At 50.2% G+C, this 16,765-nt stretch overlaps 1 protein-coding gene across 12 annotated transcripts in view; it reads left to right on the top strand.

The window, feature by feature from the left end:
• Positions 1-9,944, top strand: part of RBFOX2 (RNA binding protein, fox-1 homolog (C. elegans) 2) — a 139,972-nt gene extending 130,028 nt beyond the window's left edge. For 11 of the 12 annotated variants that reach the window (XM_009332603.1, XM_009332601.1, XM_009332602.1 and 8 more), the window contains 3 exons: positions 1,069-1,157; positions 2,122-2,194; positions 3,584-9,944. In XM_009332603.1, coding sequence (XP_009330878.1) covers positions 1,069-1,157; positions 2,122-2,194; positions 3,584-3,628 — 207 coding nt within the window. In that variant the 3' untranslated portion in view covers positions 3,629-9,944. Of the gene's footprint in view, positions 1-1,068; positions 1,158-2,121; positions 2,195-3,583 lie in introns of those variants that run through there. The other variant, XM_009332608.1, reaches the window with a different exon arrangement.
• Positions 9,945-16,765: the final 6,821 nt, after the last annotated feature.

The following is a 16,765-nucleotide window of genomic DNA, read 5'->3' as shown; positions in this document are numbered from 1 at the left end:
AAAAAAAACCCCCTGTTTTTTTCCCTTCCCCCCCCCCCCCCCCCAAGTTAACAAAAATGTGTTCAGAAATGTACAATAAAGAAGGATCTAACCTGGGCTTCAGAGCCCTCTTTGCTGCCTGCATGCAGCTTTTGCCCCTGATCTGAAAGGTGGCTGGCCTCTGTCCTTCATTACTGCAGGGTGTGCAGAGCTGCCTGTCTGAGCCAGGTCTTCCTCTGCCCCCAGAGCTCCTTGTGGGAGTTCCAGGAGGAGACTTGCAGGTCTTCCTCTGGGTCAGGATTCCCATTTTGCCAACCCAGCTGTAAGTATGTTTTTAGTAACTACCTCTTATCAGCGTAAGCATTTTAAAGACCTTTACTACAGGTGTGTAGCATGGGCAGAAATGCAGCAGCAGTACAGACCGTTCTGGCATAATTTCCCCTGACCTGTTTCCTTACATGATGGGAGGGGAGAACGGTCTGGTTGGTATCAATGTCAGTTTGCTTGTTGCCAGTGCTGAGTCCACCAGGGACTGTCTTCTCTGACCATCTTTTCCTGATTGCTTTTTGGCTTCTCTGGCTACTGATAACTTTATGCATCTGGACCAAATGAAATTCTAGCCTTTTGGGTTTCCCAGGCTTAAAAAAGAGGCGGGGGGGGAAGGCAGGAATTTCTTTGAATGTCCCCTTTCTAAAATACACGCTTCACAGGAAGTGCCCACCTCCAATTTCCCCAGCGTAAGAGGAAGGGGACATAAAAATTACATTGCATAAAGATTTCAGCTCTCTTCTGGTTTTTAGTTCCTCCATGCCAAATTTAATTTCCTGTAGCGTTATAACCATGCTCAGGCTTGCTTTAGTTTATTCCTTCTACTAAATGGGGTAATGGAAGAGTCTCCCTGGTCCTTCTGAGGAAAGGAATATGCATGAGTTAACGGGCAATGCTTGTGATAGACATGACATGGGAGCTGATGCAGTTTGAAACACTTCCTCTCCTTGTGATGTGTGTGACTTTTTTTTTCATTTTTACTTTTTATGCTCTGCGTGGGTGGACAGGTATCTGTAAAGTCAGTTCTCTTCTCTCCTGCAGGGTGGATACGCAGCCTACAGATATGCACAGCCTGCTACTGCAACAGCAGCCACGGCCGCTGCAGCCGCTGCAGCAGCTTACAGCGATGGGTATGTAAGGGGGAGGTGTCCATGGGGGCTAGCTTGCTGTGCTCAGGGATTCAAGGAGCATCGATCCATTACAGTACTACTTCTTTCCCTGTTTCTTTGTCTTACTTGCACTCGCACACGCACACATGCATGCACAACCCAACATGAAAGACTTGAATGCACGGTTTGTCTCTCTGCTCCCCGGCAGTATTGCCCTCCGGTGTATGTGAGCTGGCACAAATCCTGGCCTCTTCCCTATCCTTGTGATTCTTTGCACAAAGGAGGCAGTGTGGTTATGGCCTCGGAGTCAAAAGACCTGGCTTGCCTTGCCAGCTCCTTGCTCTGTGGCTCTGGGCAGGTTATTTAATCACTGGGTGCATTTCTCTCCCCATCCATAAAGTAAAAATTGCTCAGCTCATACAGTACTCTAGGATGCTTTAATGTGCAGCTCTGTATAGATACAAAGGATTATCATCGTCAGAGTGCTTGCCTTAAGATTTTTCATCTCCTGTGCAGTGAGGCCATGTTTTAATCCTAGTGCATGCGAGACCATTAAAGTTCATACTCCCTTCTCGTTCTGGAGAATCCCTCACTGCTTTCCATTTAGCAGCTGTTACTGTGCCAGTAGTGCTAGCGCCAGCAATCACTCTCCTCCCAAATTGCATCACACGAGGTAAGGGATGCACTAGCTGTCATTTCAAAGGTGCTGACCTCTTTCCTACAGGTCGAACTCACGGCTTCTGCCACATTCGTTCTTGCAGGCCATTCTCTCGCCCATCTCATATGATGCATGGCAGCATGCCCATAGGATCTCTTCAAAGAAGGGCTGCCTGTGTGCATGTGTGCATGTATGCATACATGTGTGTAAAAGGGCATGCTGCTTCTTCTATTGCCTGTGGTCAGACAGCTGTTTCTCTGCCCCTCCGAAGTGACTTTTTTTCTCTTATTTTTTTTTCTTTTATATATCTTTTCTCCTTCTCTTCAGTTATGGCAGGGTGTACACAGCAGATCCTTACCATGCCCTTGCCCCTGCCGCTAGCTACGGAGTTGGCGCTGTGGTAAGTGGGATTTTCTTTCTTGTGCTGTTTCTCTTTTCCAGCATGGGGAACAGCTGTTTACTGGGTATCAGGTAATTAAACTTCACCTAGAAATACTTTGTTGTTGAGGAGGTCCTTAGCTGCAGTGCCAGGTTCCTAGTAGTTCTCCATTCATATGTTTGTGTGTGTGCACTAGGAAAGGAGCCAGGTTGTAGGAGACCAGTTATCACTTGGTCTTGCACATCACCTAGTGCAAAGGAGATGGTAGAAGAATGACCAGAAATGTCAGGAGCCAGAACATTGTTGGTGAATCAGTAGAACTGTAACCACGTTGCGCCAGGGGAGATTTAGACTGGACGTGAGGAAAAATTTCTTTACTGAAAGAGTGGTTAAACATTGGAACAGGCTGCCCAGGGAAGTGGTTGAGTCACCATCCCTGGAAGTATATAAAAGACATGTAGATGCGGCACTTAGGGACATGGTTTAGTGGGCATGGTGGTGTTGGGTTGACGGTTGGACTCGATGATCTTAGAGGTCTTTTCCAACCTTAATGATTCTATGATTCTAAGGTGATACATAGAGCAAAAATCAGCAATAGTTAGAGATGCGAGATAACCCTTTCTTGCCATTTTCATAAACTTTAAAGGCTCATGTTGCATGTTGAGAAATCAGTTTTAGGAAGCAAGGGAATAAGTTGTTCTCATGAGATCTTGCAGCAAAGCTGCTCCACTTGGTTCCCTCTTCCACTAGTGGATGCGGTGTCCTGCCTGCCCGCAGTAGTTATGCAAAGGCAGGAGTGAGGTATGCTGGCATCAGAGGGGCGTGGAGCAGCTTGCTGAAAACACATGCTTGCCCATCTGCTTCTAGCCAGCACAGTATCTGTGTTGTTGCAAAGGCTGGAATACAAATGTGTTCAGAGAAAAAGATGCCTAAATATAGATGTCTGCAGTGTAGCGCCTCCGTTTGAGCCTCAGCTCACCATGTGGATTCTCTTCAGGGTCGATGAAGGAAAAGCAGGTACTTCTAGGATACCAGGTCATCGTGTCTATTTTAGACCTTCACCTTAAGGTGAGGTGAAGAGCATCCTAGAAGTCCTGGTCTCTGCTATCTATAAAGACAGCCTAGACAACTGGCTCAGAGATTAGAACTCACGAGTCCCATCTCTCGTACTGAACTGCCTTCGACCGAGACTTGCCAAACTTCACCTCCAGCTGGCTGGTCGTGAGCATGTCCTCCTGAGCCATGTCTTTGGTTTTGCAGGCAAGGTTCTCCTCTTAGAGGTGCTAATGGTGACGGGTCAGTGCCAGGACGTGTCCGTTAGTCCTTCTGAGAGCATTTGGGTGCTGTCCTGAGTATTTCTTCACAGTTCACCTCCTAACAACCTCTTCTTCTCTCATTTAATTTCTACAGGCGAGTTTATACCGAGGTGGCTACAGCCGATTTGCCCCCTACTGAAGTGACGTGAGCCCCCTGCAAGTGGGACAGCCCCCCCAGTTCATGAGGCCTGGCTATTGCAATATTTACTAGTAGAGGAACTCTATAGCAAGACGAGGAGGAAAAACAAAAAACAAAAGAGAAAATACTTTTTTATACCTCACTATGTTCTTTGAATATGTATTTTTTTTCCTTTAAATTTCTGCCTTTAATTCTTTTGTTCCAAAGATTGTGCATTTTTTTGGTTTGTTTTTTTGTGGATTTTTTTAACTGTGGTAAAAATAATGCATTTCCGTGTCTGTATGTTGGTGCATAGCTTATCCTACCAATCACGGAAAAGGCGATTAGCGATAAGGAAAGCTGTTAGAAACCGATATCATGCAGTTAATCAGGAACACGCAGAGTTACTTCCCTGGCTCTGGTGCTTGGTGCCTGTGAGACAGGAGGATGTGAGGGAGAAGTCTCCACCTGCCGTGTTTCTGGTCTGCAGAAGGAAGCACTCTTTTGCTGTGGCTGGGACCTTAATGCTGGTGGGAAGTAGTCATTTACATTCGAAAATGGGGGAAATGCAGAGACTTTCCTCGTTTTTGTCACCATCTGACGCACACAGGTTTGGGACGGTTTCAGCAGTGTCAGGATTTTAGACTTGGCAAGAGAAGATTTCCTCAACCTGCCCAAAGACTTTGGCTGTTATCTGCTGTATAGGGGACAAGACTTTGAAAAGAGTTTTTGATGAGGATGATCTTTCCCCACCCCACACAACTTATTCTAGCTGATTGTTGTCCATTGCTGGTGGCTGTAATTATCTTAGTTTTCCTTCCTCCTTTTCAAGATCTTTCTCCCTTGCTGTCCCTTTCCTCCCCTTCTTTCCTCGAGGAGTGGCAGATGCAGTGCAGCATCACACAGAGTACCTCTGTTGTGGACAGCAAGCGGTTAAACTTGCGGAGGTGAAGCGCATGCAGCCTTGCAGAGGAAGAAAGCTAGCAGAAGAACCGTGCATCAGTGCCATGCTCAGGTGCTCCAAGGTCCAGCGTGCAAGGTCTCTCCTGTTCATCCTGAGCTGCTGAGGCGCTTCTGCAAGTAATCTGTTTCAAATAACATGAGTGAGGAAAAACAAGTCATGTATAAGCTGCTTGAGGCGAGGGGCAAGGATGCGGATTTGTGTGGGGGAAGAGGGTCTTCTATATCTAAACGTGATCCTGAAGTAGTTTTGTTTCGGTCAGGAGTTTAAGGGGAGGCAGAAGCAGTTTGTGCAAGCTCTGAATTCATAGGAACTTCCCACCACAAGCTATTTCAGGCCTTTACATAGTTGCGTTGGAGCCCCTGGGTCTTTCTTGCCCAGCCTCTCATAGAAAGTTGTGTACCTGATCTGCTGAGTCCACATAGACACTACATATTAGAAGATTTGGAAGCAGAGAGACTATTTAGGGGAGGGCTCCATGACTCCCAAGACCATCTCCCTTCTGCTCTCACGAACAGTGATTTCACTGTGTTTCAAAGTCAGCATTTTTAGATGACTGCATGAGCTGTGCTGTGGTGGGGAGTTGCTGCTCTCCAGACCTCCCTGCTCAGCTGCTGGCTCCTAGAGTGCTCCCAGTAACCCCAGTGATCAGAGGCAGGGTCTCCTAACCACATGTTAGAGAAATGCAGAGGCGTGGTTTTATTAGGCTGCCTCAACTCCCTCGATTTGGTACTGGGGTGAGCTCACGGCCCCCAGAAGGGCTGCTTGGAGCGTGGGTTTGTTGGTGGAGCCTCTCCCACTCCTGTCGTACACCTGCTTCTCCATCCACCGCTGATACCAGAATAGGAAACCTCCTGCATTTAAACACTAAACGATGTCAACAAGCAGAGCTCCCAGGGAGGTGTCCTGGCCCAGCCACGCACAACCACGCATTTTTTCGCTCTTCCCCAGCGATACACGTAGCCTCTTTGTGCGCAGCAGAGAGGAGGCACCTCAAATGGGAAGAATGGGGAAGCCATTAGTTAAGCTAGAGACCGTGAAGCTATTGATTCTCTGGAGGAATAGCTAGATAAAGGGGACACCAAACTGCCAGCCTGTTGGCCACCTTTTTGTTTTTTTCTTCTGGTTTTATTGTTGGTTTTTAACTTTTTTTTTTTCCCAAGCCAAAGTTTGGTTTGTTGCTGTTATGACAATTTTTGTTGTTTGTATATAAATATTTTAGTTAGCTTGAGAATGGGGAGGGGGGAACAGGGTGGGGCTTTCACAAAATCTAGGAAATGAGGGGGACTTGAGGCGTTTGGGGGCTTTTACTGTCTGAGTTGGGGTAGGGGAGGGAGGACTTGTGGTAGAAATAGTCATATTCAAGGGGAGCCATTTCCACTGCAGGGCATCCAGGGGACTTCCCGAGCTGAGATGCAGCAAAAGCCTCTACTGGACTTGTTCTACCCGCCTGTGGGGCAGAGAGGCTGAGTGACGCCGTCCCTTCCCTTGCCTGCAGGCAGTTTCCTCATGCAGCAGGTCTGCAGGCTGCGAGTGAGAGGAGCGCAGCTTGCAGAGCCCGGCAGGGGCAGTCGCTCGGCCCTCTGCCCCTTTCCTACGTTTCAGTTCAGCTGGTTCTGACTGCAGCTCCTGAAAAGCTGGGTTCTCCCTCCCCGAGTGCCCTCCCCTGCCCTGGCAGTGCCGCCTGCAATCCCCCCCTGCCACTTGGCCTCTCTGGGAGTAGGGAGGCCAGCCCCATTTCTGCCTACGAGCAGAGTCTATGCATGGCAGCTTCAGCCCGCCCGAGTATATCAGGAGTGTAAGGGGTTTAGTGCAGAAGCGCCCAACCTTTGCAGGTCCATGGTCCCCTGCTATATGATCTCCGAGTAATACCTGCTCTAGACCATCCAGCCTGATTCCTCCTGTATCCAAGCCTGACCTGCTCCGGTCGCTCCCTGCCAGGCTCCTCTGGTGCATTAACCAACCGGTGTCTCCCCGACTCCGTAGTTAACGCTGCAAGATCCCCACTGAGGCAGCTCACTGATAGAGAGGCTTCTTGCTCTCAGCAGTGAGCTGCAGAGGGGACGCCGGGACCCTTGCTCAGCTGGGGGCCGGAGGTAGCTCGCTGGTTCCAGGTCTCTGGAGCACCAGGCCTCCCAAAACCTTGCACGCCGGCTGGAATTTTGCAGCAAGGTTTCTTGAGTGAGTGTTGTGCCGTGGCAGAAGAGCTCTTCAGCCTTTCTTCCCTCTTGGCAAACAACAGCTCTGGTTTCACTCAGATGTGTTATGAACTGGCTTGAGATGCATTCAGAGTAGCCAAGTTGTGGCTATATCCATCTTCTGAAGAAGTGAGGACAAAGCCTATATCTCCCTATGCAAAATTAATTACACTTAATGAATTAAACTGGGCCCTGGCTTATTTGACTGATGGCAGCTAGTGCTTGTCCCCGAGATGGGTCTGCAGTCACAGGTCCTTCACAAAGCAGGGCTTGGCTTTCCGAGGGAAACCGCACAGGCAGCCTGGCAAATAGCTTGCTGTTTGTCACCTTCTAGTCTGGTGGCATGCGGGATTCCTCTTGATGCAGAGGAAAAGATGTTTCTTTAAGTGTTGCTGTTTGTACTGTCTTGCAATAGGTCTGGCCAGCACGTGATATTATACTGATAAAATTTTGGATTGAAGAGTTGATTTATTTAATGTGCTGGTCTGTCTTTCCTTGTGGGTACAGTTGTGCTGGTACAAAGATGACTTCTGCTGGTATAGTATATTCTCTACTGGGAATAAGTTATATTGATGCCCAGCATGTTGACAAACTGTTGTCACTGTCGCCGTGCTAGGGAAGCTGCACTGTTGTAGGTGGGTTAGCTTTTCTAAGAAAAGCCATGAATGGGACCTGGAGACAACTGGGAGCTCGGTATGAGCCTGCTATAGCCAGCTTTTCCCAGATTAAGCAGTTACGTGGATCCTGTGTCATGAGTTCGGATAGACAAAGCCATGTTTTAAAATAGCTGTGGCTTGGCTGTTTCAGTGCCCGAGAGAGAGCAGACTTGCCCAGCGAGAAAGAGCGCTAGCTCAGGAGTCGGAGACCTGTCTTTTGGGCAGGGCTCTGTCAGTGATCCTCAAGGGTCATCGTGGAGCAGTCGTGTCGCTACTCTAGACTTCACTTCCCGGTCCCTAAAGTGAAGTGAAAGTTTATCCCCTGTTCTCGCCCATTTTGAGATCTGTGGATGTGAAGTGCACAGCAAGAGCTGAGGAGGGTTATCTGAATAGCTGGCTCGAGTGCTAGTTGTGAAACGGTTAATGAAACCAGTTCCTTGCCCGAAAAGAGACGCTGGCTGCTGGGGTTTCAATTCCAGCACCCAGAGCTTCGGTAGCAGGGAATGCAAAGCAGAGCCTCCCAGTTCCTACCCATGTTTTTCCCCAACCCAGCCCTATCTGTATCTTCCCATCCTTGCCCTGAAGAAGGAGGCAAGTGGAGAACAGGTTTGGGGAGCACTTAGGAATTCAATAAAGGGAAACCCAAACAACGGCTCTGGGGAGCGCTTTTGCTGAGTCTAGCTCCAAAGGGAAAGCACGTGGGCAGCCTGGCAGACAGCCTGCTGCCTGTGACCCTCCAGCCTGGCAGGGTCGGGGGAATGCTGTCCTTGGTGCAGAGGGGTGATTTTTTAAGTACGTTACCTGTTTGCACTGTTTTAAAATAGGAGGGGGGAAAACAAAAACCCCAACCTAGTGAACAAGATGAACATCCAATGTAAACTTCTTTGTGTTTTTATTTTGTCATGCTCTTGGAAAATGTCAAACATTTTGTAGTATACACCAGTGAGACTTGATTCTTTGTTGCATAAAACACTATTTTTGGTGATGTTAATGTCTGAAAAGCCCCTTCCCTCCACCCCCACCTTACCGATTGCCCTCTCTGCCCTCCAACCCCAGTAAACTTCTCTTCTACAATGATGAAAACTCCAGTCAACGAGGCAAGCAGGAGTCTGATAGCCAGAGCGTGAAATGGGGCCCTTTTCAAGCAGGCTCTGGGGTTTTTCCCTGGTACGCTTTGCTCTAGCCAGGAGTTGGCAGGATAGCCCCTGTCCCTCTGCAGCACGTGCATCGACGGCAGCCTAAACGGGACTTCGGATGTCCAAGTCCCGTCTCCGTTGCCACTGCTAACCCTGGAAGGCAACTTCTTGCTGGTAGTTGAAAGTGCTGCCAGCGGTTGTCCTCGCTGGGTAGCGGGCTGCAGCTGGTCCAGGCTTGTGCAGGAGACAAGCTTCCCACACTGCCTCTCGACTCATGGTAGAGCAAGAATGCATCAGCCAAAAATCTTGCCTGATTTCGCCAGGAGATTGCTGGTGTCTAAAGCCGTCCACCCGAATATTCATTTGGCTGGCAGTCAGCAAAATGCCGGTTAATCTTGGGAATGCTTTTTCTTTTTTTTTTTTTTTTTCTTTTTTCTGAAGTGGGTCAATAAATCTCTTGCCAGATTCCCAGTTCTCTGCTGGTGGAGGGGCTTGTTGCTTCCCTGAGGAGTGAATTCCTTACAGAAATCGGGCCTCCCACATTAGTAGTCTCAGTTTTGGTCATGTTTTTCTATTTTTTTCTGTTCACAGTATTTTGTGTGTGCGCGCGTGTTGTAGTTTTGGCAGCTTGATTTGGCTGCATTATCAAGTGACGAAATAATCCTCTTTTACCCCAGGGGATATGATTTGGTTTTGGTTTTTTCTTTTTTTTTTTTTTTTTTAATATGATAAATCCTGCTTGTAAATAGCTGGAGCTAAAACCTGGGGCTGATAGCAAATGAGAACCAGGGCTGTAGAGCGATACGGAGCTGGTGGAGTATTTTACTGACCTCACAGGCTGATCTACTTGAGACTTGGAGATTTTCAGTGCAAGGCTGAGATGCCGCGGCACCTCCAATGGCAGCGACAGACTTGCCCCTTCACGCGGTCTCCCCAGCACCTCCCATTGCCAGGTACCGCTGGGGAACAGGACATGTCCCGAGTGGGATGCGTTCCCTTCCCCTGGATCATTTCCTAGGACGCCCGAGCCGCTTGCCCAGGGTCCCATTTCCCTGCTGACTCTGGAGAAGCAGTATCTGCATCCCAGGGCTTTGTGACAGCCTCTAACTTCCCGCCCTCCCTCGTTAAGTATCATATTGTATAGTAGCTTTCAGACCATACAGTATTCATTGGGTTATTCCTATTATTATCAAGTAGCTGGAATTGTGAAGGTCGGAGTAGTTAGATCTTTAGCTTTTATTCCTTTTTTTTGTATTACTATCCATGTGTATAAATTATTGATCATGTTGCTGGCTTTTATAAACTCTAAGCAAGGGGGGAAACCCTTCCTAACCCTTTGCAAATGGTAATGAAGCACTGTTTTTAAATAAAAGAGAGAAACACCAGTCTGCTGTCTCCTGTGTGTTGTCTGTTTTTCAGTGCATCTGGATGAATTTCGTTGGTCCGTCTCCCTGGCAGGTAAAACGCAAAGAAGGGAGGCTGCTTTGAAGAATGAGCTGGGAGAGAGGATCTTCTTAACAGTGATAAAGGGCGAAGCCTCGGCAAGTCACGCTGGCAAAATCCCAGCCCTGTCTGTTCATACATCGAGCTCTCCGTAACCCCACGCCTTTCCCTGCCATCCTTTCCCGTTGCTGCTTATTAGCAGAAAAGGGCCCTTTGTTTGGCATTTGATAGGGAGCCTTTTTTTTTTTCCCCTTCCTTCTCTCCAAGCCTAATCTGTGTTTGAACCTGTTAGTGTGGAAGGGGAGACAACCATTTCAAATTACGGTATCAGCGTTTTCTTTAACGCCTGTGTAGCCAACCTCCCGCTGTCTGTGTTAGCACAGGTTTTATAGTTAACACACACAACTGGAAGCCGGTGTTCCTGTGCTCGGCATACATTTCCTCTGGGAGTTTGGACATGTCTTTTAATCACTGCCTCTGTTGTCCTGCCTATAAAAGGAGTATCACTGCAGACAAGCAGAAATTCATTGGTATTCTATGAACTGCTTAGAGATCCTCAAGTGAAAGATGTCATGCAAATATATATCCATATAATCGGATGCCTTTTCTGCTGAAATGATCCTAAAAATAACAAATAATAAATCCCTGTGGCCAATTTGCAAATAATTATGGAAACTGATAACTCAGCGAAATGCTAACAGCGAAATATGCCTAGTACAGTTGAGGCCAGCGCAGGATTTCCATACGGCTTTTGGAAATGCGAAGTACCAGAAACAAAAGGGGTGGGATAAGGTGTGTCCCCGGATGGCAGGATTGCCAGTAATGATGCAGGAAGGCACGTGAGCTCCTTAAGCGTTCCTCCCCAGTATTTACCAAGGAGCTGCAATGCGCTCCTGTCAGATGATCCTCATTTCATTCTAACAATAACTTGAGAGGATATTCGACAGTAACTGCCAAAATTAGATGCCTGGAAATCGGGGCTGAATAACTGTGGAAGAGCTGGTTAAAGGACTCTGGATCGGTGAGACTGGGAGAGGTCTCGAAACGAAGCTCTGCTGAGCTGGGAGAAAGGTAGCGCAGAGGCAGCAACAAAAGAGAAGCAAAGATGCCCTAGGTCTTCCAGCCTACTTTCGTTTCAAGGCAAAGCCATAAAATGGCTGATCCTGGAATTCACTAGTAAGTCATTGAAAGTGTTACAATATTACTGCATTGCCCAACGGGTTTGTCAAAAGCTCGTCAAAGGAAGCTGATACAGGTTCTTCGAATGGACTGCAAGTTGGCTAAGGAAGCGAGTGCCGCTGATTTAATACATTCCCCTTCTACAAGCTGTAAATAATTATAATAAATAATAGACAAATCATGTGAGTCAGTCCTAGCTGATCGCAAGCCACTGCACATTTCAGCATGTGTAGGTCGCATCCACTGAGAGTGAGGCTACCACTTGTGAGAGGGAGGCTACCACTTGCCACGTCAGGAAGTAGCTTGGAAGAGGGTTTGGTAACAACCGGGACGTGGGCTTGGGGCCACGGGGCTTGGCGCCAGCCCGAGGTCCACCAAACACGGCCACTGAGCGCGAACCCCTGTGCCACGTGGCTGCGTTTGGCAGCTGTGTGGTGGGGATTTAGTCAATAAATGATAAATGCTTGCTGGAAAGCGTTGTTTGGATCATGTTGAAATAATTTATGAATTCAAAACGAATTTGCAGCACTCCTCAAGGGGTGAGGCTAGTGTGTCTTCATCTGGCACTGACAAACTGCGTCAGGAGATTTGAGCGCAAAAGCCCAGGAAGAAGCCCTGATCCCTGTGCCAGTGGCGGGGCTGACCTGTTCTCGGGGTTTTGCTGCTGTCCTGCTATTGACTATGCTGGCTCAGGGATGGTAGCCTGAGCATCCCTCTGATAGGAGAGCTTAGCAGCTGATGTGGGAGGGAGGGTTATTTGCATGCTTCCTTTCTGTCTGCAAAAATGACAAAGTCGTAGAATAATTCGGGTTGGAAGAGATGTGTGGCGGTCATCTAGTCCTATAACTTGCTCAAAGGTCAGTCAAGTTGTTCATGTAACTGTAGCATCTTCAGCACGAGCTTGGAGGTGAAATGCATTCTGGAATGCCAACGACTTGATCACGTCCTGGGAGGTGAGAGGTGACCCGTGGCCTCCTGTGCTCGTCCACAGCCCTGTTTCCTTCCCTGCACAGGCTGGGGTTGGTTGTCACTTGCAGCCGTTTTTCTGGCGTGTGGAGAAGAAAAAGCGTGATGCACTTAACTTTGATTCAGACAAGATGTATTTTTTGTGGTTGCTCTGTTTGCCCGAAGCGTGATCATTTCTGGCATAGCACGTCCGGGGCTCCTGCGGCTCCAGCTGAGCTGGTAGGGGTTCAGCGAAGAGCTTCCAGCGTGGTTCGAGGGCTGGAGCTGGGGGGGGAGAGAGGGGAAACAGGGAAAAGACTGCAAGAGCTCATCTGTTTGTTTGTCAAGAAGAAGGACAATTAATTGCTTTCTAGAAGCACCTTGCAAGGAACAAAGATCTGACTTTTCTAGGGCTTTTCTACCTGGCAGCATTGTAACACACTCCAGCGCTTGGGAAGCGAAGCCAGACAACTCCAGCCTTACCTGTGGGTTAAGGGACTTGCTGCAATTAGTTATTTCTGAAGCATTTCTAAATATCAAATCCTAATCCAGGAGCTTCCAGTGACTCGCACTGGCCAGCCCTATTGCTAACCTCATTGGGGATGAACCGTCTACTGTCCCGGGTGCTCCCTGTTCACCCTGGGCTCACACTGACCCATCAGCGACAGCCCAAACCTGTAAACCTTGGGTGCTGCTCCTCTTCCCTCGCTGGCTGATGGAGACAGCCCCACAAACCAAGTCCTCATCCACAGGGCCAGCCCGAGTGTGCTGCAAGCGGCACGCCCTCATCTCTCCTCCTGCAGCAGAGGTGAAGGCTCCCGGCCTGTGTGAGCCCTATGACTGGGGAAGCAAAGAGGGTACTGAAGTCAAAACCTGAGGATTTCTGTTTCTGGGAAGAGGCAGACTACTTCTGCAGGTCTCCGAAGGTGGAGCAGGAACTGTTTGGCTCCCGAGGTGCCGTGGCCACCAGCCCATGACCAGACTCCACGAGTCAGCCTTCTCGCTTGGAGAAGCCTCGCCGCGTTTGGCTCCTTTCCCGCTGCAGCGCACCGATGCCGGGAGCCCCCGCGCGCACCGGGGAGGGGACGTGCAGAGTCGGCACCGGCAGCAGCTGTCCCAGTTTGCGGAAACTTTCTTGCCTTTTTAAGGGCATGCCAAGTGCTGTGCTCTAACTTTAGCACAAAGGTATGGTTGACTTGGCTTCTTTTATTAATGGATGGGTATAAATATATCTGTTCTCGGTGCTTGTCTTGTTCTTCCATGTGTAAACACTGAGCTCTGTCCCAGGTCCTTTTGATGATAAATTCCTCATCTTTTGAATCACAAATCACCTTTTTGTGTGTCAGGAGGAAGCGTCAATGCCCAAAGTCACTTTGCTTTTTATAGCACCAGCGCTCTCCAACTGAACTCCGCTCAGAAATCACTGATTTCACGGAGCTCTGCAACAGCAGCAGATCTGGTGTGTTTACAGTTTTATTGAAATAGCCTTTGAGCTCATCTGGAGCCCTCCTGCCACAGAGCGCTGCAGTCCTCTCTTATTTTTGCAAGGCTGTCATCCGTCGTCCCTGGCGGGAGGCTGGGAAACCTCGCTTTGCGTTCGAAACAGCAGGGCTTTTCTTTTTCGGTCAGCGCATCCTGGTTCTGCTGCCTCTGCTCCAAGAGAAGCTGCTCTCCAGAAATAGCTCCTGCTTTTGGCCGATCGCAGCTCGTGTGGGCGAGACGCCGCTGGCTGTCCCCACGCTTTCGCTGAGCACGGAAGCAGGTCTCCCCCCAGCGAAGGGCGGCCGCAGACGCCGGTGCCCTGAGCGCGGGAGGCTGGGGAGGGCTTTCTGCTCACCCCGGCGTGAACGTGGGCAGGCACCAGGGTGAGCTGCCTGCTCCGCCGTCCCGCTTGGCTGCGGGGCTTGGGGGGTGAGAAAGGAAAAGGGAAAACCAGCGCCATGCCGTGCAAAGCTTTGTGCAGGCGGTAGGAAGCTCCACGCCTGTGTCGTGGGGGGCTGAATAAAAAATTGGGGGGGAAATGAAAAATTCAGCGTCAGGAAAAAGCTGCTGGCCACTGAGCTTGCACGCTTGCCTTGGGGGGGGTGAGGGCTGAGCTGGCTGCAGGGCTGTGACCCTGGGATAACACTCTTATTTCTCCCCCGCAGACCAGGGATGGGGTTCGTGGTGCGGGAGCGGATCTGACCCGCCCTCGCTTGCCATTAATGCTATGGCATGACTGGCACCGAGCCAAGAGCCGGTGCAGCCAGAGGTCCAGAGAGATGAGTCTAACACACTCCTCAGGGTCAAACTGGGTGAGACTCAGCCCTGAAGCGACGGAGATGACAGCTAGTGGTGAAGCCGACTCATCCCTGGAACATCCAGGTCCTGCTGTGGTTGAGAGAGTTGTTAGCTCTGGGGGGGAGGCGAGGCAGAGCCCGGCTCAGCAATTTGGGTCACTGGGTGGCTGTGCAAAACACTTCTTCAGCCCTGGGCTCTCACATAGCTTTGACTTGAAAGGAGCAGATACCTGAAGTAACTGCGGGGCTGAGTGAAACGTGCCATTCCCACAGGCTTGTTAGTGGCATTAAATACCTCTTGCAATACGGAGTGGGGACCTGTCAATACCGGCACGAGTAAGTACCAGGGGCCTTTCTGCTGAGGGGCACAAATTGCCGGTGAGTCGCCGGTCCCCGCCGTTATCAGTGAGCTGTGGGGCACAGTGAAACACTTCCTCAGTATCAGCCAGTGTCCTCACACAGAAACTGGGCAAAAACCCCCGCACATAGAGCTAAGGGAGCTGGCTCTGGTCGTCTCCCTGGGGAGCAGCGTGCAGGAGGCAGCTGTAAGGCAGCCCTAGCACTGAGGGGGGTCATAAATAAGCCCTGGAACGGGATGGCAGACCTCCTGGTTTTGCTCCAGCCGAGCCTGGAGCCTTCAAGCACGTTGCGTTTTGCTGAAGAACGGTGCCCTCAAAACAAAAAACAAGAGGAGACTGAGGCCAAATTTCACTCCAGGGGACGTATGAGTTTGCACCTAGACAGAGCCGCTCAGGTCGTGGAAGCGGTGACCGTCCGATGGCTCCCAGCAATGGCCCAGGGTGCTCAGGCAGCCCCCGCAGGAAGTGCCTCAGGTGGGATGTCCCAGCGCCTGCAGAAAACCCTCTGTGACTTGCAGGCCAGGCATGACCCGGCGCCGTGGCAGGGAACCGGGGAGATTTTCTCTTGGTGGTGGTGAATCGCTGCTCAGCGAGCAGAGAGCTTTGTTCACCATTTTTCATTCTTTGCCCAGGTGTTTAAATGTTTCTCATTTTGGGGGGAGAAAAAGCATTCGGAGCATTTGAGTTGCGGCTGGGGGTGAGCGGCAAGCCTCCCCCTGTTTCTCCTATTGGAAAAAGGCAACCAACCCTCTTCCCCACCAGGTGGGTGATAAATCCACTTGTAGAAAAACAAATGATCGCTCTGGAGCCTTGCCCATCTTTGGCGTGCTCTCATCCTGCTTGCAAGTCCCTGGCGGCTGTTTTTCGCCCAGCCTCTCCACTAGAAATGAAACACCTTGACAAAAATGATGGGGTCCTGTGAGAAACACCTTGGCTGGGCATCCCCCCCCCCGCCGGTGGATGATGGCACTGGGGACAAGTCCTGAGCGGCCGCGATGCAGAGCCAAGAGCCCGGTTGTCCCTGCAGGGCAGCTGTACCCAGCCCTGCCTGGAGCTGGGCAGATGCACGGTGGGTTTATACTTGGGTCTTCCTGGGAAGACGTGAGATACTTGATTCTTCGGTGCCCTTGTGTGGCGTTGTGTCCCCTTGAGCCTTTCGTGGAGACCCTCACAGCCGAGAGGCCCTGAAGGCACAGAGGAGGCAGGTTGCCAAGCGTCCTTACGGGCACCACCACGGCTGAGATCCCGGCCGAGGGGCTGCGTGCCCACGATGTGCCTAGGCTTGTGGAAAGCACATCTTGGAAAAACAGCCGGATCCTGGTACAGTACCTCCCTAGGGCGAACCCTGGAGATTTTGCTCACCATGTGCATCCACTCCATTCCCTCCCTGCAACTGCAGCTATGTAGCTGTCCTGGGACCATGTGTTTCTAGATCAGTTACCAGCACCGAGTCTGAGCACCTGTGCCCAAAATACAATGAGAGTTTCCAGGGAGAGAAGAGGCGATGGGTGAATCTCCCTCCTGCACTGCAAATGATCAGGTCCCAAGCTTTGATCTCTGCTACGCTGCCCCGACTCCTTGGCTCTTTGGTAGGTGGCTGCTTGGGGAGTGCTGTGGAGTGGGAGTTATCCTTTCCAAACCCTTCACTTCTGCCCTCCGGCAGCCAAGCAATCCCCACAGGACAAAGTCCTAACGTGCCCAGAGCCAAGCTTCATGCCCAGCAATGTTTCTGGCCCCGACTTCAGTCCAGGCTTTGGGGAAAACAGGAGTGCTTTTAAAGAGTGCCATTTCATAGTCTAAGTCAGAGAAACTGCTTGCCATGAGCGTGCCCAAAGGAATGACCCACAGGAATGACAGGCCTTGAGCAGACAGGGTGATCCAACGCAGCAAAAGCAGAAAGGCAGATTTTTGAGTGGTGTTTTAATAGTCTGTTCACATGGATAAAATTAAAAGAAGAACCCAGGACCAATAAAATCGGGTCTAACCTGCCTCCCAGGAGACA

This window comes from Pygoscelis adeliae, unplaced genomic scaffold (genome assembly GCF_000699105.1).
Source record: "Pygoscelis adeliae isolate BGI_AS28 unplaced genomic scaffold, ASM69910v1 Scaffold399, whole genome shotgun sequence".
Lineage (NCBI taxonomy): Eukaryota > Metazoa > Chordata > Aves > Sphenisciformes > Spheniscidae > Pygoscelis > Pygoscelis adeliae.
This window is presented reverse-complemented; position numbering and strand designations above follow the sequence as displayed.